This window comes from Eumetopias jubatus, unplaced genomic scaffold, assembly GCF_037043125.1.
Source record: "Eumetopias jubatus isolate StellerSeaLion01/CBP00866 unplaced genomic scaffold, mEumJub1_p1.0 scaffold_13, whole genome shotgun sequence".
In the NCBI taxonomy this organism is placed as follows: Eukaryota; Metazoa; Chordata; class Mammalia; order Carnivora; family Otariidae; genus Eumetopias; species Eumetopias jubatus.
The window spans coordinates 48,579,704-48,606,400 of NW_028274819.1; the positions used below are offsets into that span (position 1 = coordinate 48,579,704).

The following is a 26,697-nucleotide window of genomic DNA, read 5'->3' on the forward strand; positions in this document are numbered from 1 at the left end:
AGTGAGGGGCGGCAGGGTGATGAACAGGGAAAGCTTCTAAACCCATTTCTGCCACCCTGTGACCTTCACAGGTTACAGCTCCTCTCTGAGCCTTAACTTTCCTTAAACTCGGTAGGTTCGACTCAGGCTGTGTATTTTCCAACATCTTCAGATCAGACATGACCTAGACCCTGCAGAGCGAAGACAGCAGCTTGGGTAACTGCCGAAGTTGAATCAGCATTGGCCGCGAAACGCCAACTAATCACTCGCGGGCACTTCCGGCGGCCGGGACAAAGGGTTTGAAGTCTCAGGGACCGCACTTCCGGATAATTAAAGCTGCGCATTAGATGCCTGCGTCCTGCGCCACACCAAGTGACTCCGGTGCCGCGACTGCGCATGCTCCCTGCAGTCGCGAGGAGGGGCGGGACAGTGAATGGGGAGGGCCGGGACCCTGACTTGTCTCGCAGTTACTGGGCGAGCGTGAGCGCGCGAGGCTCGGGGGCGGTGCGGGGCGGAGCCTAGTTTGAGTGGGCGCTGTAGGATTCAGGGGAGCGTCACTGAACTCGCGGGGCTGAGGTCGTCTCAGGTGAGGTGGTCGCCCCGGAAGTGGCTGTGGCTGTGGCCGCTGGGTGTTGTAAGAAGCCTGCGGCAGAGTTGTTATTAAGGGGGGCGGCATCACCCCTCTTCCTCCACCTTCCCTGCAGCAGCCATGGCGAAAGGCAGAGTCTCTGAACGATCGCAGACGGGGGCACTCCACACGACCCCTGTGGGGGACAGGGCAACGGGGACGCGGGGTGTCACGGCGCAGAGCAGCGGAGACCACCTGAAGGGTGAGTAGAACCGGCACCAGAGCTGGGGCTGGCCCAGAGGCGGGAGTGTGCTGGAGGGGGCTTCGGGGTGGAAAAGACCTCAGTTGGCCCCGGGGATTTGCGAGGGGAAGGGGCCCTGCTGGCACCCAGGGGCGCGGGAGCAGAGAGGGTGGGGAACCTGGGCTTGGGACGCTGCCCACCACAAGGCCGACACCTAGGAGGTGCGTCGTAAATGCTGTTGTAGTTGAATTCGATAAAAGAACTGACACTGGTTTGTTTGAAGCTCAGGGAGGATGTAAGGTTGACAGTATTGAAGCTAGACAGAACTGGAAGGAACTTCAACACTCCTGCTTTATTTTTACCGCTGAGGAAACTGAGGCCCAGGGTGGATATGGAACTTGCATAAAGTCACAAAGGCAGATTAGTCAAGTAGTAGTTAAGAGCAAGGATTTAAGTATGTACCGGTGCCACTTCCAAGCGGCAGGAACACTTGGGTGTGAGTCCCTGCTGTACATTTATGACTTTGGACTTGTTATCTTTCAAAACTCAGCGTCTGAACTGTACAGTGGGGACGACAAAGATGCTAGTAATAACAGTATCTGCTTAGCTTGCCATGTGCATTATACAAAATAATTGATGTAAAGCACTTATTGTAATGGCTTATATGAAGTGGAGGCTAAATATTAGCCATTACTATCGTAACTGAGATCTCTCATTCTCAAGCTCTTTTGCATTACACCATTCTGCCATTTTTCAGGACTTTAAATATTTTAAAAGAAAGTATACCTGGAAACTAAATACTTTTATTACATCTTGGCATAGAGTTTTTCATTGCTTTTCAACAGTGGAAATGATTAAACTTTTAAAATGCTTTTTAAAAAAAGCCCATAAACTTGAAGAGATCCTAACAAATGTCCATTAAGTTGTCTTCAGCTTACACTGATGTGTTCCACCACTAGTGATGGGTAAGGAGAGGGTCTTTTAAGATTGTCTAGCAACATTATAAGTATAGTCAACAATAAAGTATTGCACACTTAAAAGCATGTATTTATATATATGAAGATCTTATGTTTAAAATTCAGCTGAAATCTAAAATAGAATAAAGTTTTAAAAGAGTGTCCTGCAGAAAATGGTATTTTATTTTCAAATAATTTAAAATGTCTTCAGTCTAATTTGGCTTTTTAAGCTTTATAGTATTTGGGTATTTCTCCATCTTATAGACAGTAGGTCCAAATAGCTTTGCGCAGTGGCAGTATCATAGCCAATGAGGTTTATGCGAGGCGCAATTATTGCTAATTGAAAACTTTTCCCAGTAGGGCCAAATAACTCAAAAACCCAGAAATGAATTGTCTAAGTATAAATCCACTCTAAATTAAAGGAACATTGTTTTGAAGATGCTGCTATGGAGAGTGACAGTAATCCGAGGGTTTTCAGAAAAAGTATTTTCCGGGGTGCCTGGGTGGCTCAGTCATTAAGTGTCTGCCTTCAGCTCAGTCATGATCCCAGGGTCCTGGGACCGAGCCCCTAGTCGGGCTCCCTGCTCAGTGGGAAGTCTGCTTCTCCCTCCCCAACTCCCCCTGCTTGTGTTCCCTCTCTCATTGTGCCTCTCTGTCAAATAAATAAATTAAAAAAAAATCTTAATAAATAAATAAAATCTTTTGGGAAACAAAAGTATTTTCCAGATAGGGCATCCCTAAAGATTGTCATTTGGTTTGTGGTAGCATCAGTTGTTTATTACTGATTTTTGTTGTTTTAACCTAAAGCTATTCAGAAAATAAAACCTTGACACTTCCAAAGTGCTTTTATAATTATTTATTTTATTTTATCATTAGAATGACATATTCAGGACAATTATTTTTTTTAAAGATTTATTTACTTGAGAAAGAGAGTGGCAGAGAGGGGCAGAGGGAGAGATAGTCTCAAGCGAACTCCACAGAGAGCCTGACATGAGGCTTGATCTCATGACCTGAGATCATGACCTGAGCCGAAACCAAGAGTCTGATGCTTAACCAACTATGCCATTTTTTTTGAAGAAAATTATTTATTTACGAGAGAGAGAAATAGAGCATGTGGGAGTGGAGGTGGGAGGGCAGAGGGAGAGAGAGAATCCCGAACAGACTCCTTGCTGAGTGTGGAGCCCCACATGAGGCTCAATCCCAGCCCCCTGAGACCATGACCCAAGCTGAAACCAAGAGTCGGATGCTCAACCGCCTGAGCCACCCAGTTGCCCCTGTCAAATGACTTCTGTAGACTACAAATCTATTGGAAGATAGAAGGAGATGTGAAGGCATGCCTTCATGGAGCAGTAGGGTTTGGATTGTTAGAAGGTAAGGGGATTCTGGCAGGGGGAAACATTAAGCTGGAAGTTTAATGTCAGTAAAGAGATCAATTTGTTGGGAGTGGAGGATTTCTGTTTCTGTAGGAGATAAGGTTGGCCATGGATGGTCAAAATGGTGTTGGTACACAGGGATTTAAGTGCTATGCAGAGGAACTTTTTTGATCCATCTTGTTAATTAGTGATTCCCAGTGTTTTCTTTTTCTTCTCTGCCTCTCTGTTTTTGTCTCTGTCTCTCTCTCTCTCTTTTTTTAAGATTTTATTTATTTGACAGAGAGAGACACAGCGAGAGAGGGAACACAAGCAGGGGGAGTGGGAGAGGGAGAAGCAGGCTTCCTGCTGAGCAGGGAGCCTGATATAGGGCTCGATTCCAGAACCCTGGGATCATGACCTGAGCCGAAGGCAGATGCTTAACAACTGGGCCACCCAGGCGCCCCTCTCTCTTTAATTAGTGTTAGGAATTTGTTTTCTGGGCAAAAGATTTTGTAGATCCCTTACATGGTAGAGTTTGGTTACTTGTGTTAATCACCTGGTGATGTGATGTCATTAGTAACTACTTAGCAGCCAATATTCTGGATTACAATAAACAATTTTTGTTAATTGCATGTGGTATTTAGCTTGGCATTCAAAAAGATTACAGGTTTTGGAGAAGAGATAAAAATTTAGTAATGGGATGCCTGGGTGGCTCAGTTGGTTAAGCGTCTGCCTTCTGCTCAGGTCATGATCCCAGGGTCCTGGGATCGAGTCCTGCATCGGGCTCCTTGCTCAGCGGAGAGCCTGCTTCTTCTGCCTGCTACCCCCCCTGCTTATGCACGCGTGTGCTCTCTCTCTCTGACAAATAAATAAAATCTTTAAAAAAATATTTAGTAACTCTTGATTGAGAAATACATAGTAATAGAATGTTCCTATAAATTCCATGACACTTTTTTTTTTTAAGGTTTTATTTATTTGGCAGAGAGAGACACAGCGAGAGAGGGAACACAAACAGAGGGACTGGTAGAGGGAGAAGCAGGCTTCCTGCGGAGCAGGGAGCCCAATGTGGGGCTTGATCCCAGAACCTTGGGATCATGACCTGAGCGGAAGGCAGATGCTTAATGACTGAGCCATACAGGTCCCCCGACACTTTTTTTTTTAAGATTTTATTTATTTATTTGACACAGAGAGAGGGAACACAAACAGAGGGAGTGGGAGAGGGAGAAGCAGGCTTCCCGTGGAGCAGGGAGCGCGATGTGGGACTCTATCGCAGGACCCTGGGATCACGACCTGAGCCGAAGGCAGACGCTTAACGACTGAGCCACCCAGGCGCCCAATTCCGTGACACTTTAAATGAATTTGTATTTTTTTAACTGACACATCTACCTAACTTTGACAAATAGTTGTCACTGTGTGTATGTTTGAGGTATTTTACATGCTACGTGCAGTGTTTGGTGCATTTAGTGGGTCCCTTGCTATGACTGTAGTCTCTCGTCTCACATCTTAGCCTTATAGACTGAGGACCACTGTGAAGACTTGAGCAAGGCAATAACACTGAAAGTCTAATTCTTGAATGATGAGGAATGACATGAAACAAGACAAGAGGTAGAAGCACTTAAGAAGCTTTTGATCTAATCTATCTGCAAGGGTGCCAGGACCAGGGTATTTATTTTCTTCTGTGTTATTTGTCCTGGCTGATCTATTTATTAGCAAGTCATAGAAGTTTTCCATTTTGATTTAAGAGAACTCTGGGATGCCTTGCTGGCTCAGTCAGGAGAGCATGCGACTCTTGATGATCTTGGGGTAGTGAGTTCGAACCCTACATTGGGCATAGAGATTACTAAAAAAGAAAAACTTTAAAAAAAAGAGAGAACTTGTAGGGCTGTGCTTTTCAAAAATAGAGGTCATCATCCTTGTTAGCAGTGTGAAATCAATTTGATGGGTAATGATGAGATATTTTTAAAAATGGAAGAGAAAATAGAGTGCTTTGCATGTAGTAAGGCATAAGTGTTCTTTGAATTTTTTTAGTTTTATTGGTTTTGTGTGTACCAGTTCATGATACAAAGTTGCTTATCGTGGTTGCAGCCAAAAATGTTTGAGAAACATTATCTCAAAGTTGGTTTTACTGCTTTTAGAAGACAGTATTGTTCAAACTTGGATAATAAACCCCTCTCAGATGCCTGTTCTTTTTTTTTTTTAAGATTTTATTTATTTATTTGAGAGAGAGAATGAGATAGAGACAGCATGAGAGGGGGGAGGGTCAGAGGGAGAAGCAGGCTCCCCGCTGAGCAGGAAGCCCTATGCGGGACTCGATCCCAGGACTCCAGGATCATGACCTGAGCCGAAGGCAGTGGCTTAACCAACTGAACCACCCAGGCGCCCCTCAGATGGCTGTTCTTGATCCTGCCTTGCTCATTTGGTTCAATACATATTCTTTGAGCATCTGCTGTGAGCAAGGTACTGACTTAGAGGAAGAAGGAAGCTCTTACTGATAACTGGGAACTAAGACTAAAGCTGACATCTGATGACAGCTAGACATCAACCAAGGTGTTAGTACAATTTGTTGATGCCAGTCTCAACCCAAATATTATGTATCAGGATTCTTGTGTTTATCATCAATAGAAAATATAATTGAAACCCTTGCTGAAAGGAAGTTGATTGATTTATATAACTAAAAAATTGAGAGATTAAGTGGGATTCACTGACTTCAGTCTGGAACAGTGGCCCAATAATGTCAGGATCTGATTTCTTTCATATCTTTAATGTCAACTTTACCTTAAGGTTGATTTCTCTTGAAGGTCCAGGTAAGTTAAATGCTTCCTTGATAACTTTGAGAATCTTTTTCCTAGCATTACCAATAGAAGTCTAGATATTCATTCTGATTAGACTGTCTCAGATAATGCTTGTTCTTGAACCTTTGGCTCAACCTGATTCATGTTAGACACCTAAAAAAAATGGGAGTAAGAATGAGGCTAAGTTAGTTTTCCCAAAGACATAGATCTCTGTGATGGATCACTCATGATTTTTCTCTCTTTGTGCTCAACCATCTTAGTGAAGAAGGTGAACTTGTAGCACTGATTTTGGGTTTGATTAGATTTAAGAAAAGGGTAAGGATTCCACTCAAAGGTGCTGCTTAAGATGATACACTGTGGAATCCAGGCTGGACGTGGAAGGAAGAAAAGTGAGGGGCCCAACAGAAGGGAGAAAGTGGAGGGAGTAAGCTCAGGAAGAGAATAAAGGTGATCATGGAATGTCATATTGGGATTTAAAATGTCCAAGGTAGAGCAGTCTCAGGGGATGTGAGAACTTAGTTTATATTGGAAGTAGGTGGCTAAAGTTGAATAGAAATGAAGGTCTAAGAATTTTGAGGCTGGGTGGATCATCTAAATGGATGATGAATCTTTTAGGATTATGAAGTTTACTATAAGCTTGATCTCAGCCTTCAGTGAATGGAGGGGGGGAAGCATGTGAAAGTGGTTAGATGAGAGTGAGGGTGTATGGATTGAATGGCAGCACTCTTGTAGGGCATAAGCCTTAGAGAATGAGCCTTTATACAAAATTGGCATTGGTGTTTCTTCTACCTACCAACATGCTTTCTCTCTCTGTGTGGTCTTAATAGTTATTTGTATTTTATAGTTATCTTAGTTGTTTGAATTTATACTTGATACTACCATTTTTTATTTTTAATAATAAAAAAATTCTTAAGCCCTTGAGATAAAATTTACTTCCAAAAATATCGTAGTAGATTCTTGTGACAATGAAAACTTATTAGAGTCCTGTAATGAGATGAGTCTTTTGCTTCTTCATGGTAGGATCAAGTAGGTTTAGAAAACACAGTGTTGAGAACTAGTAGACCTGATCAGCAGTAAGAGTCATTCCTAAGATCTTGCAGATTTAGGAAGATTTTGCTTTTCTTTTTTTTTTTTTTAAGATTTTATTTGTCAGAGAGCGAGCACAAGCATGGGGCATGGCAGGCAGAGGGAGAAGTGGTCTCCTGGCTCAGTGAGGAGCCTGATGCAGGACTTGACCCCAGGATCATGACTTGAACCAAAGGCAGATGCTTAACCGACTAAGCCACCCAGGCCCACCAGATTTTGCTTTTCAAAAGGTTTTGATATGAAAATAATAAGAGAAATAGGGAGCTACTATAGGGCCATTAAGGTTATGATTTTTCAGAAAGGATAATGCATATTAGGAGTTAGAGAAAAGGTGCTCTTAAGAGGAAGAATTGAAGATACAGGGTGAATGGAGAAGAGACCGTTCTTGGAGCAAAATCTGAAAGGAAATATGTTAGCATTTAATGCAAAGATAAGGAACAAGGGAAGATAATTTGGGGAACAGATCTTGAGGTAGAGATTGGGGAGCTCACTAAAGTGTAGAAGCAGTGTCATTGTTTGAGAATAGATGAAGATAGAATTAAAGGCTTGAAGAGACTTGAAATAGCCTTTTTAGAGAGTGCTGTGAAAGGATTATTGTTTGCCAGTCGTAACCGTAACTGAACATAGAAAAGCATGTGAACCTGTTGGCCAAGAGAACATTATGTTGACTTTCTGTAACAGTACCTTTAGCCTGGAGGAGGTTGGAAAGCAGATAATGGGATAATTCAGACTGGGAATTACTATGATGGAAGATTTGAAGGTTAATGAATATATAAAGTACTGTTGTGGGTAGCTCTAAATGCTAAATGACATACATCCGATGCAACCGGGAGGAGGCACATTATAAATATGCATGCTATACAGTTAGATGTAGAATTATCATTAAAACAATATTTTCAACTTTTATCTGTTTAGAACTCTAAATCAATTACATGCTAGTCTCTGGACTTAATAGAATTATACTCAAGAAAAATTGTTGACTCATAATAGCTAACAACCCCTAGTTAGCAGTCACCAGTTAGTGTGAAAGAAAGGAGAGCTTCAATATTGAATGTCACTGTGTTTTTTGCATTCTTATCAGTTGTTTTCTATGTTACTATTGAACACAATGCTTGAAAAAGTTTGCCTGATTTTATTTTTTTATTAAAGATTATATTTATTTATTTGAGAGAGAGAGAGAATGAGAGATAGAAAGCACGAGAGGGAAGAGGGTCAGAGGGAGAAGCAGACTCCCCGCTGAGCAGGGAGCCCGATGCGGGACTCGATCCCAGGACTCCAGGATCATGACCTGAGCCAAAGGCAGTTGCTTAACAACTGAGCCACCCAAGCGCCCCAAAAGTTTGCCTGATTTTAAAACATGCAGAAAATAGGTATCAGGTTAAACCTGGCAGTTAATTTTATTCAAATGTCTATATATTTCATAATCCAACTGTAAGACAACAAGTAGCAGTCAGAAAAATGTGTACTCAGGGACCACTCAGGGTGGTTTCTGTAGTCCAGTTAAATGTTGCCTGATACCTTTCTTCCCTGTGACCCCTTACTTAGGACTGGTAAGTTAATGGGAAGAAAAATATTATAGTTTAATTTTAGAGCTAACATGCTAAATGTCTTATTTAATTTTTTGAAATATTTTATTTTTAAGTAATCTCTGTGCTCAGTGTGGGGCTCAAACTCACAACCCTGAGATCAAGAGTTGCACGTTCTACCAACTGAGCCAGCCAGGCGCCCCTAATTTTTAATTTAAGAGAATGATATAACCTATTGAAATCTTTAAAAATGTATTTAGCTAAAAAAAAAATGTATTTAGCTACAGTGTGGGTTAGAAGGCTGTAAACTCTTCTCATCTTTCAGTCTTTAACCAAATTTCTACCTGCTCTGTGAATCTTGTCTCCATTACTCCAGCCCAGTAATCTTTTCTATATACTCAAAACCCCTTTGTGCCATTCTTTGGGAATCTAGCTAATGTTGGTATCATCTTCTTAAAAGCAGAGACTGAGCAGAACATTTTGTACATAATAGATGCTCAGCAGGTGGTCCTAAGCAACTACATTTGAGTGCATACCTTGCAGAGGAGAAATCCTAAAGAAAAGTACCAAGGAAGGGGTGGGGTCGTGGTGGTGGGGAATCAGCCCTTTATCCTTAGCAGTAATTCTTGTGTCTACAAATATCTTCCAGATGAAAAACAAAAAAAGCAGTGGTTTTGAAGAGTTTAAAAGATGCCCATAATATTAAATTATTTGTATCAGTCTGTTTTGTACTCTGGACTTGATTCAAGCAAGGAAGTAAGTGAAAAGTGAAGGCTGAGCAAGTTAATTCCAGGTAGATTTAAAATGAACATGCCTTGGGCACCTGGGTGGCTGGGTTGGTTGGGTGACTGCCTTCGGCTCAGGTCATGATTCTAGAGTCCCGGGATTGAGTTCCGCATCTGGCTGCCCGCGAGTCTGCTTCTCCCTCTGACCCTCCCCCCCTCGTGCTCTCTCTTTCCCATTCTCTCTCAGATAAATAAATAAAATCTTTAAAAAAAAAATGAACATGTCTTTAAGAAGTAGCAGACCTCTGGAAAAATTGTACAGACTATATATGTGTTAACATGTCTTTGCTTTGATATCAGCCCAAGAAAACTATGCCCGGGGGCGCCTGGGTGGCTCAGTCATTAAGTGTTAAGCGTTTGCCTTCGGCTCAGATCATGATCCCAGGGTCCTGGAATCGAGTTCTGCATCGGGCTCCCTGCTGAGCAAGGAGCCTGCTTCTCCCTCTCCCTCTGCTGCTCCCCCTGCTTGTGCCTTCTCTCACTCTCTCTCCCGTTCTCTATCAAATGAATAAATAACATCTTTAAAAAAAAGAGAGAGAACTATGCCCAAAACCTTAAAGTTTATATATTACTCTTACTCCTTTTCTGGTAGATTACTTCTTCATTTAATAAAGTAGGAACATAACATTTTAGCCTTGTGAGAAGTTTGTGTTTCAATAGATTTTGCTATTTAAAACTACATTTTTGGTTGAATTAGTTTTAGTGCACACTGATATTTTTGTAACTTTTGGCTGATTACTCCTTTCTTTTTAGGGTAAGTAGATATGAGTTCTTAAATTCTCAAGACGTGCATTGAATTAGGTATCATAACCAGGGCAAAGATATGAACAATTAGCATTTGTTATCATAAGATTCTGCAGAGACCTTTTCATATTTGAAAACCACCTCAGATGTTTAAAGTCTCTGTTTAATTTTCTATGCTGCAAAAAAGCATATATATAAATATATTAGTGGATTAATGAACTGGAATATTTAGTGGCAGGCATGCCTGGTTTATTACTCCATTGAAGGCATCTTTTATTTTATAATCCTATTCCTTCCTGCAGTAAATTTTAGAAGTGTGAAATGAGCAAGTAAGTTTCTATTTGTGACCTGGTTTTTGAAGTAAAGTCCTCTTGTAGATTCAGATGATAACAAAGTAATGTTTAGATTACAGAAAATTGGAAAAGATAAAATTTTTTAAATTTAGTGTTCACAAAATACTAGAACTTAATAAACCTAATATTGTTTTTCAGAAAGTCTGCTTTAATGACCAGGTAAGAATAATTTATATCTAGTATATCAAGCACTAACCTAAGCAACTTGTATTTCCACAGAAATTATGAGTTGATTATAAATGGATATTAAAGAGCTTTAGAGATATACTTTATGCTATTTGGTTGCTTAGGATTTAATTTTTTTTAATAGATAGTGTAACCTCCTTAGGGCTTCTGTTTACTTACCTATGAGATAGGTAAAGTGGGCCATATTGTTTCCTCTTAAGCTTTAATGTACATGCAGATTACCTGGGTATCTTATTAAAATGCAGATTCTGATTTAGTAGTTCTGGGATGTTGGCCTGAGAATCTGCATTTCTAACAAGCTCCCTGGTGATGCTGATTGATGTAACTCACATAGTACACCTTGAGTAGCATGGAGCTAGATGGTTTCTCTTGCTCCATGTTCAACATAGAATTGAGCAAAAGCTTACTAATTCAGTTGTAAAATATATAAAACTACCATAATGAGACAAGGGAAAAAATGAAGTTTATCTTTTAATTAGTGAAGGCTTTTTGGTTGAAAGGAGCAGAAATAAGTTTAAACCAGTTCCAGTAAAAAAGAGAATATAGAAAAAAGAATATAAGAGGCAATCTTACTGGCATTCATGAGCAAGGAATGAAATATAGCCAGGCTTCAAGGAAAGTGAGAAAGTTAGAAATCAACCAGTTTCTCTGGGTTTATGTTTCAATCTCCCATCTTATATTTTCTGGTCCATGTCTTTGGCTTTCCATGTTGTTATCTGTGGCTTTCACTGCTTGACCTTTCAGCCTCAAGACCTACCACCTCTTGACAACAGCATCTCTTTGTTTTAGTTCAAATTTTCAAAAGAAAATTTGGTCAGCCAATAATGAAGTGTTTCTACTTGACTCAGGTCTCCAACCTTGAGCAAGTTAGCCTTCTGTGTTTGGGAGGGTAGAGGGTTGGAATCATACTGTAATAGGGCCAATGAGATAGCCCCTTTGGGGGGAAGGGAAACATGGGAAACATGGGTTAGTAGAACAGTCAATGACACCTGTCTAATACACCTTTATAAATGTTTGTGAAGAAGGATTTGTGAAATTAATAAGTACAGGCATTTGATTAGGATACTTCATAAAAGTGTGTATAAAAGTTATATAGATAGTAGTTAGGGGACGGGCATAGTGGTAGATCCATCCATTTAGTTTTCAGAGAACTAAAAATAATTCTTATTATAGCATTCATATGTTTTTTTTAATCCCCTGAGTGTTATCAGTATATACACGGGATAATGGCAAATGTAGGCAATAAAACTTGAGCCACCCACTTCTGCCTTTTCCCCAGTGAGCACTACTAAGGTATCTTAGCTTCCCCACTATTTAATGCTTCCTGGTAAAAACAGCCTTGCTCATTCTTCTGCTTGCTGGCTCCTGGATCTCATTCCATACTTTTATCTTGCATGTAATTTTTTAAATAACACTAAGATTATCTTGTGAGGGAATGTAAACAGATTCTGCCATTCTTGGGGTCTCGGAGAGCCACCGAAAACATTTGAGACTCAACTGTATTTTGAAGCCCTCAGTGTAAAAAAAAAAAGCATGACATTCACCAATTGTACTAGTCACTCTCTGGATCCTTATGACAGTTGAAGTAATTGCCCTATTACCTCATTTTCCCTAAGAGGCCATTGTGTCTATGCTGTCAGCTCCCAATATAGGTAAACAATTTTGAAAGTCAGTGATAATATTTATTCCCCTTTGGCTTATCAACAAATCAATGCTTCAAATTATGGTGTTCCGTTTTTTCATGCTTCTGAAACGGATATATCCCTCCAAAAGTAATAGGCCTGGTTAATAAATGTCAAATACAATAGTAGTTAAAATTTTCTGTTAAAACAGTGTTTTGGACAAAAGTGTGAACAGTTTTTTGGGGGAGGAAAGCCTTGAAGGAAATTATTTGCTGACTTGGAATACTGTCTTTTTAAAATATTTATCTTAATTATAGCCTTTTTTTTTTCCCCTTTCAGAAAAAGCCTGTGCAGAAGCTGGGTCAGCAAGAATGTCACTTCTTATATTGGTGTCCATTTTCTTATCTGCAGCTTTTGTTATGTTTTTGGTATATAAAAACTTTCCTCAGCTTAGTGAGTAAGTATACAGAAAGAAACTGAAAAATGTCTAGACATTTATCGATAAAAATGGATTAAAAGTTAAACTAATCTTAAGCAACAGAACTGTCATGGTGATTGTATATCAGCTCTCATGGTTTGTAGCAAGTCCATATTGACACTGCTATTTAAACACTCCTTTCCAAATTTGCCTCTTGATTTTATCTGTGGGGGTTTCCTAGCAATGCTCTTCTAGTTAAAGCCTCATTTTTCAAATGGCTTTCAAATTTAAAAAAAAAAAATAGAACCACATTAAGAAATACGTTTTTATATCATGATCATGCATGCATGTGCCTGTCCCCATCCCCTGCTCACTTGCATACATCTATACATACAAAATTAAGTTAAAGTTTCATGCAACAGGTCATGGTCTCTGATAGTTTCTAAATTATTCTATTTAATTTATTTTTTAATGCCAGTAGTGACGAAGCAAACTTCTTTTAAAATTCATAAAAGATACTGACGTGCGGTTTGAAAAACATTGATGCTCTTCTTCTCTGCCTTCCCCCCCTTTTCCGTCCATGTTTTCTCCCTTCCTTCTTGTGGTCAGTTTCTGTCTGCTTCTACTCATCCATTTCCATCCCCACCACATCTGTCTCTCCTAGCTCTTTTTCTTTTCCCTGTGTTATGAAAATGATAGGGTCTGAATAGGTAGTTTTCACAGTGAAATGGACTTTATATAAACCTTGTATATCTTATCTGCAATACATCCAGAATTTCTTAGCCAAAACCTTGGGGTGAAATGTGTTTCAGAGTTTAGAATTTTTCCATTTTGGAAAGACTACATGGAACAAATGCTATGTAGTACCTCCAGCAAGATCTGGGGCAGCATCCTGTAATCAAATACATTAATATTTTTGCACAGAAATGGACATCATAAAAGACTATATGAATAATAATGTAAGTGTGAGTCAACTTTTGCTGACAGTATGAAGAACTTTTGGTTTTCAGAGGTTTTTGAATTTTAGGGAAGAGATTATGGACCTGAAACACACTTTAAGGAGGCAAAATATCCCAGGGCTGTTTATTATTTTTTATTATTTTTATTTTTTTCCCAGGGCTGTTTAAACAGTAATACCATCCTTGTGTAATCATAGATTACGCAAAGGACTACTAAAATGTAGTTAGATTTTCAACACAGGGCCAGACTGGTGGGGTAATGGGTAATTGTGAAATGTGATTTCAAGGTGTTCGGAAGTTCCTGTTTTCCTCTTAACTTCCTTTTATTAACAATTCCTTATGCTTGAAATTTTATAGTTAAACTTATTTTTATTTTAGTACTTTGATTTCTTACATCAGTGTAAATGCCTTTGGGAGGCTCATGTTCTATTGATAGGTTAATATTAGTGTGATTGAATTTTAGATCCTTTCTGGTTTTGATCAGGGAGGAGGAAGTAAAGAGCTGACTGAAAGAGGGCAAGAATATAGAGTATAGATTGAGATTGTCTTTGCTCTCAGTCTGCTCTAAGAATGATAACATGACTTGTATATAAGAATGCTATTATAAACCTGTTATGTTCTGCTTATTTGTGTCTGTGCGGGTGTATACATATGTGCACACCCCTATAATGAGTTTTTTAGTTTTTAAATTTAAAAATGAAAAAACACATTTTAGTTTACCTGCTATCTTTATAGAACATAGGCAGCAGTCTGTCATTGTTCTGCAAGATCAGTTGAATTTTATCATGTAAACAAATGGGCACAATATACATTAAACACAGAGGTAAATTATTTGAGGCTTTTATAAGCAAGAAATCATTCAGTTCCAAATATAAAGTAAAATTAATAGAAAAGGAAAAATGTTTCTGTTTTTATCTTAACTTTGAACTGGGATATTCCAGAAAAGATGTGAACTGTAAATCACCAAAAATTTTACTTAATTTTAGTTTTAATTAATTATTGACCTTAGGTTATCATGAGGATTACCCAAAATGATGTTAAATATGTTTTAAATATGCTAGTATCAGTAGTTCACTTCTTAATTCAAAATTTATACCAGTGTTGGAGCAAATGCTTTTAACCTAATTTAGTCTGGGTCATCCTGAACTTTCATATATAGATTGCAGGTCTCATGAAATCATAATAAAGCATTAAAAACAAATAATGTATAGACTTTTGAACTTAAAACTTACAAATTTATGGTTAATATTCAAACATCAAATCATTTTGGATAAAACTTCATGTTTTGAACTTTGATTTTGGTATTAATTATCTTGGCAAATTTCTGCTTTAAAATTTTTCACTTTAATTTTATTTCTTTAGAGAAGAAAGAGTGAATATGAAGGTTCCCAGAGATATGGATGATGCCAAGGCTCTAGGAAAAGTTTTATCCAAATATAAGGACACCTTTTATGTACAAGTACTTGTAGCTTATTTTGCTACATATATTTTGTATCCTTTTAACTGAAAAAAAAAGTTTTCTAGTTTTATTCAAGAAAGAAGTTTTAAAAGTACTGTTTAGTTATGCATAACTTTTTTCTTTTAAAAATTATTAATGCAGTGTAATATTTAATAAAATATAGAAAAATTAAAATGGAAAACATTCTCACCTTAAACCTATCTCAACTCAGTTATTATTTCTGAATATTTATTACCAGTTCTTCTGTATTCTGCTTATTTTACTTATAAACATTTTCCTTTCCTCTGTATTATTCAAGATAATTATTTTATTTATCTATTTAATTTATGATTGTATTAGTTAATTGATTACTTTAGTTATTTTGAATTAATAGTCACCACAGCATAATTTAAAAAAATGTTCCCTTAGGTTTGAAGATATAATTTGTATTTAATTTTTTACTTTTCTACTTGTCATGTTATGAATCTTCTTGTTCATGATTTTTTCTTCCATTTAATGATTTCTTTGTAAAAAGGTCTTAAGAGGATAATTAGTCAATTCAAAGGATATGAATTTTTAAAATAATTATTGGTATGTATTCATTTTATAGAAATATATGTTGTATTAACTAGTCAGGAAAATAGCTTTAGCTTTATTCATCCTACATATTTTCAAATGGCTTATGCTACTGGTGATTAATCTTCTAATTTATGGGCTTTAACTTTAATCTGATTTTTTGTATTTTTTATTTTAATCCAGCTTATTTTCAAACCTTGTCAGTTAATGAAAGACATTATCGGGGTGCCTGGGTGCCTCAGTCGGTTAAGTGTCTGCCTTCAGCTCAGGTCATGATCCCAGGGTTCTGGGATCGAGGCCCATGCTGGGCTCCTGGCTCAGCAGGGGGCCTGCTTCTCCCTCTCCCTCTGCCACTCCCCTGCTTGTGCTCTTCCCCCCTGCCCCCCCCCCCGGGGTCAAATAAATAAAATCTTTAAAAAAAATTATCTCTTGATTTTGTAAAGGTAATCATTATCTCTTTTAAACCACCATTTTTATTTTTATTAAAGATTATTTATTTGAGGGAGCGCTCATGGGGGGGGAGCAGAGGGAGAGAGGTAGAGAATCTCTTAAGCAGACTTCTTGCTGAGTGTGGAGCCAGGTGCAGGGCTTGATCTCATGACCCTGAGATCATGACCTGAGCTGAAATCCAATCAAAGGCTTAACTGAGCTACCCAGGCATCCCCCCAACCAGCGTTTATTTTTAAAAAGTTAAATTAGTTACTTTGTGAATTCTCTCAAACTATTTTTTTTCTTTTTTCTCTCAAACTATTTCTATTTTGGCTTCCTCTTTTATTTCCTGAATTGCTTTTGGTTATTGGACTTCTCAATTAAACCTTTTTCTCCTAAAATTCAGTAGCATTTTCTTTTCTTGGATTTAGATTAGATTAGATGCTATATACTTAACATGTATATATGTTTCTATATTTGCCTCCTTATACAAATGTTTTGAGTATATACTTAAGCATTCTGGACCAGTTATTCTCAGCATAAGCAATTTGTTACAGGTACATTTACAAAATCTTTTGCTGACGATATAAACATTACTCCTTTATCCATCTAGCGAGAATACATTTTTATTTAGGTAGTGTACTGTATGTAGGAACTTTGTCATTATTTATTTATTGTGAGAAAAGATCCAATTAGGGAAAATTTAGAGAATGAATCATTATTATGCACTTATCTTTCAACAAGTTATTTGGCAGCTATTTGTAAAGTAATTTAATAATATATAAACTTTTAAGAAATCCATAACTGCTGCCTTTTCCTACTAATTCTATTTTGGAACCTATCTGGGAAAACCATAGTGTTAGACTTAAAGTTATTTTGCCTTTATACACTGTACCCATGAATTAAAATATTTTCCCCAGGTAAGATAAAAACTTTGTTCATTTTTCTCATTTGACTTTTATAAGGTTTTTGGGAACAAGGCATATAGTTTTTGTTTACTTTGGAAAGTCATTTTGTTTTGCCCTATTTTGCCTCTCAGCTTTTGGGTTATTAATTATATGCTAAGTAGAAATCTAGTGTTTTTGAGCGTTCAAAAGGGGAACAACTACTAGAGCAATGGGGAATTACAGGTAGAGACGTGGCACAGTTTCATTCTAGTTGGAGCAAGTCTAGAGCAGAGCTTGTAAGCACAGGGCATGGTTAAGAAGTGATCGGGCATTCAGTTTAGTTGGAGTTTAGGGTATGAGAAGGGGAGGATAGAGAAATAAGTTTAGGAGGATAGGCTAGACACTGCAGTCTGTAGAAGACTTTGAGTACCAGACTAAGGAATTTAGAATATTCATTTGGTATTGGGTAGTCATTGAGGACTTTGAGTAACTTGAAAAGTTTCTTTTATTATGGAAAACTTAAAATGTACACAAAAGTTGAGAAAATCATAATGAACTCCCAGGTACCCATCACCCAGCTTCAACAGTTACCAATATTATGCCAGTTTTGTTCTTGTTGGTTACCTTTCTTTGGCTTTGTATTTTTGGCCTTTTTTTTTTTTAAAGATTTTATTTATTTATTTGAGAGAGAGAGAATGAGAGATAGAAAGCGCGAGAGGGAAGAGGGTCAGAGGGAGAAGCAGACTCCCTGCTGAGCAGGAAGCCCGATGTGGGACTCGATCCCGGGACTCCAGGATCATGACCTGAGCCGAAGGCAGTCGCTTAACCAACTGAGCCACCCAGGCGCCCTATTTTTGGCCTTTTGAAAAAAAGAGAATAGGTAGAGGACCATGTTTAGGTTGGTAAAGGAAGAAAATATTTGCTTTTATTTAGGACATGCAGAATTTTAAATATTCAGATAGAAGGATCCATACCCAGTGTTAGTCCATAGGGGACTGGTTGAATAAACCATGGTAAATCTCAATACTGGAGTAGACTCTGTAGCTATTAAAAGAATGAGAAAGGTCTCTCTATGCCATTAAGGCATTATTACCCCCAGGGTATGTCCTTAAATGAAAAGAGCAAAGAGCAGAATAATAAGTCTGTATGCTGTGTTTTATCTATAGGAGGACACACACACGCGTGCAGATATTTTGTTTTTTTTTTTGAAAAGAAAGGATATCTTTTTTTTTTAAAGATTTTATTTATTTATTGACAGAGAGAGAGAGAGAGACAGAGTACAAGCAGGGGGAGCTGCAGGCAGAGGGAGAGGGAGAAGCAGGCTTTCCGCTGAGCAGGGAGCCCGATGCGGGGCTCGATGCGGGGCTCGATGCGGGGCTCAATGTGGGGCTCAATGTGGGGCCCGATGGGATCACGACCTGAGCCTAAGGCAGACGCTTAACAACTGAGCCACCCAGGCCCCCGAGAAAGAGTATCTTTAAAAGCCAATAACAGTGGGGCGCCTGGGTGGCTCAGATGGTTAAGCGTCTGCCTTCGGCTCAGGTCATGATCCCAGGGTCCGGGGATTGAGTCCCGCATTGGGCTCCTTGCTCCTTGGGAGCCTGCTTCTCCCTCTGCCTCTTCTCTCTCTCTCTCTCTCTCTGTCTCTCATGACTAAATAAATAAAATCTTTTAAAACAAAACAAAACAAAAAGGAACTATCTTAAAAAAAAAAAGCCAATAACAGTGTTTACCTATGGGGAGAGAATGTGATACAGGGATGGAGGTGAAATTTCTCTAGATGTACTTCATTGCGTAGATTTGACTTTAGAACCAGCTAAATATTTTACATAGTTTTGAAACCAATCAAATCAGAATGAAAAAAGAAACAGGAAAAAAAATCATTATTTTTGGCTGGGAGGAAGTGTCAGTAGAGTGGTGCATAGGTAAGTCAGGTTGCAAGGGGACATGGAAAGAGTCTTCTGTGAGGAAGTGAAGATGAGATGCAGTAGCTTGATAGAATACGTTGGTCAAGGAAAGCCTAGGTTTTCTTGAGATCGTAGGCATCTGAGCAGTTTCCTACAGGAGGGATCCTGTGGAAGAGCAAGAAGCGAAAGATAAAAGAAGCCAGGAAGAAGACAGAGGAGATTGAGATGAAAACATGAATAAAGTGGGAACTAGATGAAAAGAAGAGTGAGAGAATGAGGAAGATAGAAATTTTAAAGAAGGGTAGATGTTGAGGGAATTCACTTAGTCTGACTGACTTGTAAGTTAATCATGTTAAGGGGTTTTAAAAAGGTGCCAGGGGTGGGCGGGGCTCCACACCAAAACTGGGAACAAGAGGGAAGTAGTAAACAACATAATTCTGTTTTAAAAATAAGGTTTGTGATTTTTACTATATTTTATAATCCCTATCCTTTTTTAAATCAGTAGTGAATTGAGGTAGATGTTTATAAATTAAATTAGAGCAAGTAATTATTAAACCCTATATGTACCTAGATTTCCATGGAAATCATGTTTCCTGAACACATTTAGGAGTAAATGGAATGTATTAGAGAAGCATATTTATAAGATTACTGGAGACATTCTTTGTTCTATTTTTTTTTTCTTTTGTTCTTTTCTTTTGCCAAAGTGCCCAGTTCTTTATCTGGTACATGTCGGATATTTGTCTTGGTTTTTCTTTTAGTAACACACTCTTATTAGCATTGTATTTATGGTAGTGCTAGCAAATGGTCAGTTTAGAGTTAAAGGCATTATAACTGAGTTGTAGGTTTTTTTAACTTTTAGATATAATTTTACTTTATTAATACTGAGATATGGATATAATCTTATTAATATAACTTCTATATTGATGCTTTTTTCCCTGAAATGTTTGATTTGTCTTTTAAAAATTCCATTTTGTTATGTTTTAATCCTTAACTTAGAAGTTAACAGCTTGCAAACATTTGCTATCCCGGGCTCTATATTTCTCAGTATACTCTCAGGGTTTCTTTATCCTTTTCCGCTAGCCTTATTTCTTGTTTGTTTGGTAAGTATATAAAATGAATTTGGGAGACTAGAAAAAAGGTAGCTTTTGCTAGAATGATGAGGGAGAAGGATGGCAGCTAGTCCCACTGGTCTGTGTAAGCATAAACTCATTAGTTGTAAGAGGTGATTAATGTTAAAGTAATATCTTTTAAGTCCTCCCATAAGCAGATGTTATAGTTTGTTTTTTTCCTAGAACAGGGGCATCACAAACGTAATTGCATTTATAGGCTCTGTTTTAGCCTTCCTTCCTATTGTGTTTTGTAATTCAAATAGTCCAGGAGTGTTGGTGGGCACAATGAGTTAAGTCCAGGGCTGGGGGTGGTATTTTCAAGCATAGCAATTGAAAAAAGAATTGGCTTTTTAAGTTTCATTCTTAGGCTAGATGGTATCCTTAACTATTTGGATATAGTCACTAAGTTTAATCACAAGTGCCAGTTAGTTTCAGCTGGTCTCATTTTAGTCCTAATTTGGTCTGAGGAAGGACCAGATCAAATGGGTTCTTGTTCTCTGCACAAGAGATGTCATGCAGAGTATTCTCCCTTAACCCCAAAAGAAATATACTAGTTGAGCTTTTCCTTAAGTGAATATAACCATGTGACTAAGATGGAAAAGTACACAGTGCTTATGGCTTCTTGTTGTTTCCTAGTGTTCCGGACTCGGTGCCTCATTCTGCTACATGCTCTCCTATTTAGTTGGGAGGCCAGTTGTATACAAATACCTAACAGAGAAAGCAGTAAAATGGTCACAGCAGGTAAACATGTATTTTTAAGTTATTTAACATAATTCTTTGGCTAATTGGGAGGTCAGTGTATCAATGTATAGTCCCTATATGAGTTAACCCAGACTCAGGGCTTTAATAAAAATGATCTTTCGATCTAAGTAAATTAAAGTGGTAGGCAAATAATGAATGTTAATCATTTCAAATATTAAGTTTCTGTACTGTAACAGTAGTTTTAGTTCTTCATTCCCAGTAAGTTCATTCAGAGCAGAGAAGTCAACGTGTCTGTGAAAGCATTCACATATTTGGACACCCTGTTTTGTGTTGATGCAATCCACTCTAGTGGGTCACTGAAAAACTTGTATCAGCCAATTCCCTGAATGCATTTCATCAGTAGAAATGACTGTTCCCTTCAGTCAGGATCTCTGCAAAGACAAGCGATGAGAAATATAAGCACCACTACACAGAAAGGTCTAATACGGTGTTGCTAAGAAAATCTTCTTTTTATAAAGAATTAGAAGAAACAACCTGTTAATTACATCCCAGAGGAATTGAAGAAATCATTCTGCCTTACCCTTACCCTTTTGCTTTACAGACAAGGAAATGAGAAATTAAAAATTTCACTGCAAATCACCATCATTATTTGTAAAGCAAAATCTAGAAGTATAACCTCTAATCAGTGCTTTTATTTAACTGGCTAAATATCTCCATATACTTGTTCAATCTCATTTATCTAATGAATGAGTCACTTGTGTAGTGTATATCATAATAACAGAAAAATAAAGATTAAATTGGAGGCTAGGTTTAGTGATGTGCTGTACTAGCCCTTTACATTGTAGGAAGTTAAAGGCATTAAAATATTAGTCACCTGATGTGTATCTTGTATATAGTTTTAAGTTTCATTTTGCTCTTTGAGGTGTAAAGGTCATTGTTGAGCTATATTAGCTAGGCAGATGTAGAACCATCTTCAGTAGTGTAACATTAAGCTATAAGTACGATTAAAAAAAAACTCATTTAGCTCTGGTAAAGAGCATGTGATAAGTAGTTCATTGTCATTTTCAAGCTCCTTTTTTGATCATTTCTGTTGGATAGATTCTGAACTATCAGGGAATGAGAATTTGAAATAAATATTTTATATTAAGCAACTTATTTTCAATATTGGCCTTATCTTGATCCTAACTGGTTTCTTTCTTATGGCAGGTTGAGCGTCACAGAGAACATCTCATTAACTACATTATATTTTTGAGAATAACACCATTTCTGCCTAATTGGTTTATTAATATTACATCCCCTGTGATAAACGTGCCGTTGAAAGTTTTTTTTATTGGCACTTTTCTAGGTAAGTTCACGCTGTGTTAGAACTCGTTGTGTACATACCTAACAGTGTCCAGCTGGGCTGGTTTTCGTGTTCTTTGCACACATGCCAGCACCACATATAACTCTTGGGCACAGAGCCTGGCATACGTAAATAGATACTCAGAAATGTTTGTTGGATTGTGTTAAGTATTTTTTTGTTACTTCTTTTAAAGAAGTGTACTTTCTATTGGATATATTTGTAATCATACAGATTTGAGCAAGACTTTATTTAACGGGGCGCATGGGTGGCTCAGTTGGTTAAGCGACTGCCTTCAGCTCAGGTCATGATCCTGGAGTCCCACGAGTCCCATATTGGGCTCCCTGCTCGGCAGGGAGTCTGCTTCTCCCTCTGGCCCTCTTCCCTCTTGTGCTCTCTCATTCTCTCTCTCAAATAAATAAATAAAATCTTTAAAAAAAAAAAAGACTTTATTTAACTCCATTCTCTCCCTTGGTGGGGAGAAAAGAAAATCAAGGTGCCCTTTTTGAATAATTTACTCCCTTGTCTTTTAATCACATATTGAAATATTGAACTTTAATGTTCAGTAGAAAGTTGATCCTATTTTTATTGACATCAGTATTTATTATGGGCATTACCAAAAGTATGGGGGAAGCAAAGATTAATATGTTCTTGCTTTCAAGTAGCTGGCACTTAATTTTAAAATTAATTAGTGGAGGGACACCTGGGTGGCTCAGTTGGTTAAGCGACTGCCTTCGGCTCAGGTCATGATCTCAGGGTCCTGGGATCGAGTCCCCCATCGGGCTCCTTGCTCAGCGGGAAGCCTGCTTCTCCCTTTGTCTGCCGCTCCCCCCTGCTTGTGCTTTCTCTCTCTCTCTCTCTCTCACACAAATAAATAAAATCTTTAAAAAATAAATAAATAAAATTAATTAGTGGACATAAAAGATTCATTTATACATTTTGTGAATTCTGACGGTTCTTTAGTAAGAGTATTCTGCTTTTCTTTCTAATTTAATTTGAATTGTTTAGATACCAATGAAATGAACAGATTTCTCTTGTACTGAGTATCTGTTAAAGTTTAAGTTAGTACTTATAGATCTTGAAAAGAATAATCAAAATCAATATTTTGTTGCTACTTTAAAAAAATTCATTGACAATCTGAGCAGGGATAATTTTGGATTTTGTAAAATAATGTTACATTCATGGAATCAGAAGAGAGGATTTTTATGACTAGCCCCTTATTTTACAGGTGGAATACCTAGAGATTTAGTTAACTTCAACTTGGTCCAAAGTAATTTTTCCAGTTTGTTCTGGTTTTTAACAAAATGTAGTGCCACTTATGCTGTTGTATAAACTGCTCTTACTCATATTTTGAGTATCTTTCTATTTATGAGTATCTCCTACCACTTCATTTTTAAATATATTCTGTCAAGGATGAATGACAATCTACTCAATCTTATTTTTGGACATTTAGATTGTTTCCAGATTTTTGTTATTTATAATGCATTGATGAACATCCTTGAGACTAGATCTTTGCTTATATGCATTAGTATTTCCTAATGTTGAAATTGCTGGGTCAAAGTACATTCTTTTTTTTTAAAGCTGTTGATAAATGTTGTAAATTATTTTCTGGAAATTTTTCTTGAGTTTTTAAATTCATTATCCTTCAGAGGTAGTTAGGAAAGCTTTAATTCTTTATATGGAAATAAATGTGAGGGGCTTTAAACTAAATTACATTTTTCCAAAATGGAGATCAGTATATTCTTTTTTATTTTTTTTTAAAGATTTTATTTATTTATTTGAGAGAATGAGATAGAGAGAGCATGAGAGGGAAGAGGGTCAGAGGGAGAAGCAGACTCCCTGCTGAGCAGGGAGCCCGATGCGGGACTCGATCCCGGGACTCCAGGATCAGACCTGAGCCGAAGGCAGTTGCTTAACCAACTGAGCGACCCAGGCACCCGAGATCAGTATATTCTTGCAAGAAATTTTACACACAGAGAAAATTTTAACTTTTAAAAATTTAAATATGGGAGCACCTGGGTGGCTCATTCGTTAAGCGTCTGCCTTCGGCTCAGGTCATGCTCCCAGAGTCCTGGGATCGAGCCCTGCATCGGGCTCCCTGCTCCACGGGAAGCCTGCTTCTCCTTCTTCACTCCCCCTGTTTGTGTTTCCTCTCTTGCTGTGTCTCTCTCTGTCAAATAAATAGTCTTTAAAAAAAATTTAAATATGGATTTATTTGAATTAGTTTAAAATATTACATTATAATAATATATATAATATCAGTGCTGTTATGAGTTCTGAGTATTTTTATGAAGATAAAGTATATTATATTACAAAATCTTACTTTTAAAAATGATTGTTTATGTTTTTATTTTTTTATTTTAGGTGTCGCACCTCCCTCTTTTGTAGCGATTAAAGCAGGAACAACACTGTACCAGCTTACAACAGCAGGGGAAGCTGTTTCCTGGAACTCAGTATTCGTTCTAATGATTTTGGCTCTTCTTTCTATTCTGCCAGCCATCTTCCAAAAGAAACTAAAGCAGAAATTTGAGTGAGAAATCATCTGGGTTTTAGTTTTCCTATCATCATCATCATCGTCGTCATCTCAGGATTGGCAGGTTTATGTGTTAAAATCACCTCTTCAGTAATTCGAAATGAGTTTGTAAAATAAAATTTCCTATCACACAGTTAAAATAATGCATGTAAGTGGCAAGGGAGAGAAGCAAGTAAAAATAGAAATTGATACACTATGAAAAGTGCTGTCAGTTTGATATGTTATGATAGACACCTTCTAAATTACTACTCCAGGGTAGCTGGAGATAATTAGTAGTAGCGTAGTAGGAGATTCTTGATCCAGCTGATTCAACTTAATATATTTCATGAACTGGCTGTACACACTTACCCTTTACTTGGTCATTTAATGTTTTTCTCTCTTATCCCTTAATAATAACTAAAATAGGGAAAGCAGTTACAAAATTAGCAGAGTCTAGATTTTTAAAAATAGTATTACAGTTCTTGCTAATGTTAGTCTTCCTTAAGAGCATAAACTTGAAAACTAAAGCTCAAAAAGAGATTTACATTTTCTTTTTTTAACTTTGAGGTAATTTGTTTAGAAGCTGCATGTTGGTGGATTATCGAATTTGGAAAGGATCTCAAGTTCTATTTTCTAAATTTTATTTTTGTTTTTCCTGTTCTAGATTATCATGGGTTAGTCTGAAATTTAAAATTCTGGCTGGTCTATTGTCATCTTTTTTTCTAGCTTTCACAGTATTTGCGCTGTGCATATAAAAATGGCGATTACATGATAATTGTATTATATTGGTGTTGATAATTTATATTCAGATAATATTTTGTTACACAGTTCCCTTTACTATCTCGAAATGGGATCAAAAAAAAAGCAAACATTCAAAGTATGCAGTTTTTAGATGATTAATTATATTCCTTTATATTTTGAAACTGAAACAGTGGCAGCACAACACTTAAGTAGTTAAATATAGTTGATTTGTTTCAATAACTGAAAAATTTACCTCATTTATTTATTAGTCTGGTCATTAAAGTATGTATTATATAATTATCCTTTTTATGCATGATACACTTATAAGAATGCCTTATTCATTTTTATTGATGGCTTTTTTGTTTGGGACTGCTTTTGATTAATACAGTTACCCAATTTAGTGTTTTTACTTTTTATAACTCAAAGTAAAATTAAATTCTCACATGGTAACTACTGTATTTAAATGGTCCTAGAAAAACTAAACAGCTTTCTGCTGCTTGCTTAATGGTAATAACCCTTGATTTCTTGATTCTAGGACATAGCTGATCTATAAGGTAAAGTACTCTGTCAGTTTTACCTTCACCCAAGACTGTCATGTTGAAAGTACTTTAACTTGGGAGAGACCCTTGTATGTTTTTATTGTGAGAGGAATGGTCATTCTCAAAGCCTGTTTCTACTACATAATACTACATACTACATAATATTTTTTCTATCACAGTATTAACAAATGGCTTTATTGTAAATACAAAGAAAATATATTAATTAATATGCTATTCTTATGTCACCTGGCCTTTTGTGTGAAATTATTTGTCATTTCTAGCAAGGTTTTTCTTCCTTCCTTATTGACCAGAGATTGAGTGATACAGCTTTTGTTATTTTTACAAATGAACCTAAAACATAAGTCTTTTTGGACAAAGTTCACTAAATATTACTGTATAAAATGTAATTGTGTACATTTTTATCAGACTTTTAAAAATAAAAGTAAGAGCTTGGACTCAGGAGAAGCTTATTTACTCCAGTGTGTATATATTGCATTTACTCTATTCTCAGAGTATTATCCCTCTCCTTATCATTGATTCTTTCCTTTTGCTGATGATTCTTTTCTGAGTTTCTTAGAAAACTGAGCTGCCACTTAGGTGAGGTGTATTTTCTCCCAAGAGAATAGCGAGTCTTTTTCAGATTCATCATTATTAACTGTACCCTAAAAGCAGTCAGTGACCTATATTCGTGGATTTACAGACTTGGCCTGATACCAGATGTAGATTCAAGCTTCAGCCGCATCTTGAAGACTTTTACATAGTAATAACCACCAGAGAGCAAGTATGTATAGTGGAGAGGCGAGCTCGCTAAGAAGCTGACACACTGAAACTGTTCACCTTAGTTAATGGCCTTTCTCTGGAGTTCTATTACTTTGAGTATAATATTTCTAAGTTACTTAATAAATGCAAATTAAAGTGTAATAAGAATAAATTGTACTGAAAAAACTTTAA

The 26,697-nt window shown here is 37.3% G+C and overlaps 1 protein-coding gene and 1 pseudogene across 2 annotated transcripts; both read left to right on the forward strand.

Moving 5' to 3' along the window:
* The first annotated feature begins 442 nt into the window (after window positions 1–442).
* TMEM41B (transmembrane protein 41B) lies at window positions 443–26,697 on the forward strand. Of its 2 annotated transcripts, none has more exons than XM_028116822.2 (8): window positions 443–565; window positions 684–809; window positions 12,530–12,647; window positions 14,930–15,058; window positions 19,811–19,904; window positions 20,550–20,654; window positions 21,822–21,960; window positions 24,319–26,697. In XM_028116822.2, exons 2-8 carry the CDS (start codon window positions 689–691, stop codon window positions 24,486–24,488), a joined length of 876 nt encoding a protein of 291 aa, XP_027972623.1. In that variant the 5' UTR covers window positions 443–565; window positions 684–688; the 3' UTR covers window positions 24,489–26,697. The 2 variants fall into 2 exon arrangements, with proteins under 2 accessions (XP_027972623.1, XP_027972624.1); XM_028116823.2 differs by having other exon boundaries at window positions 687–809.
* Window positions 2,024–2,104, forward strand: LOC114219445 (U4 spliceosomal RNA; annotated as a pseudogene).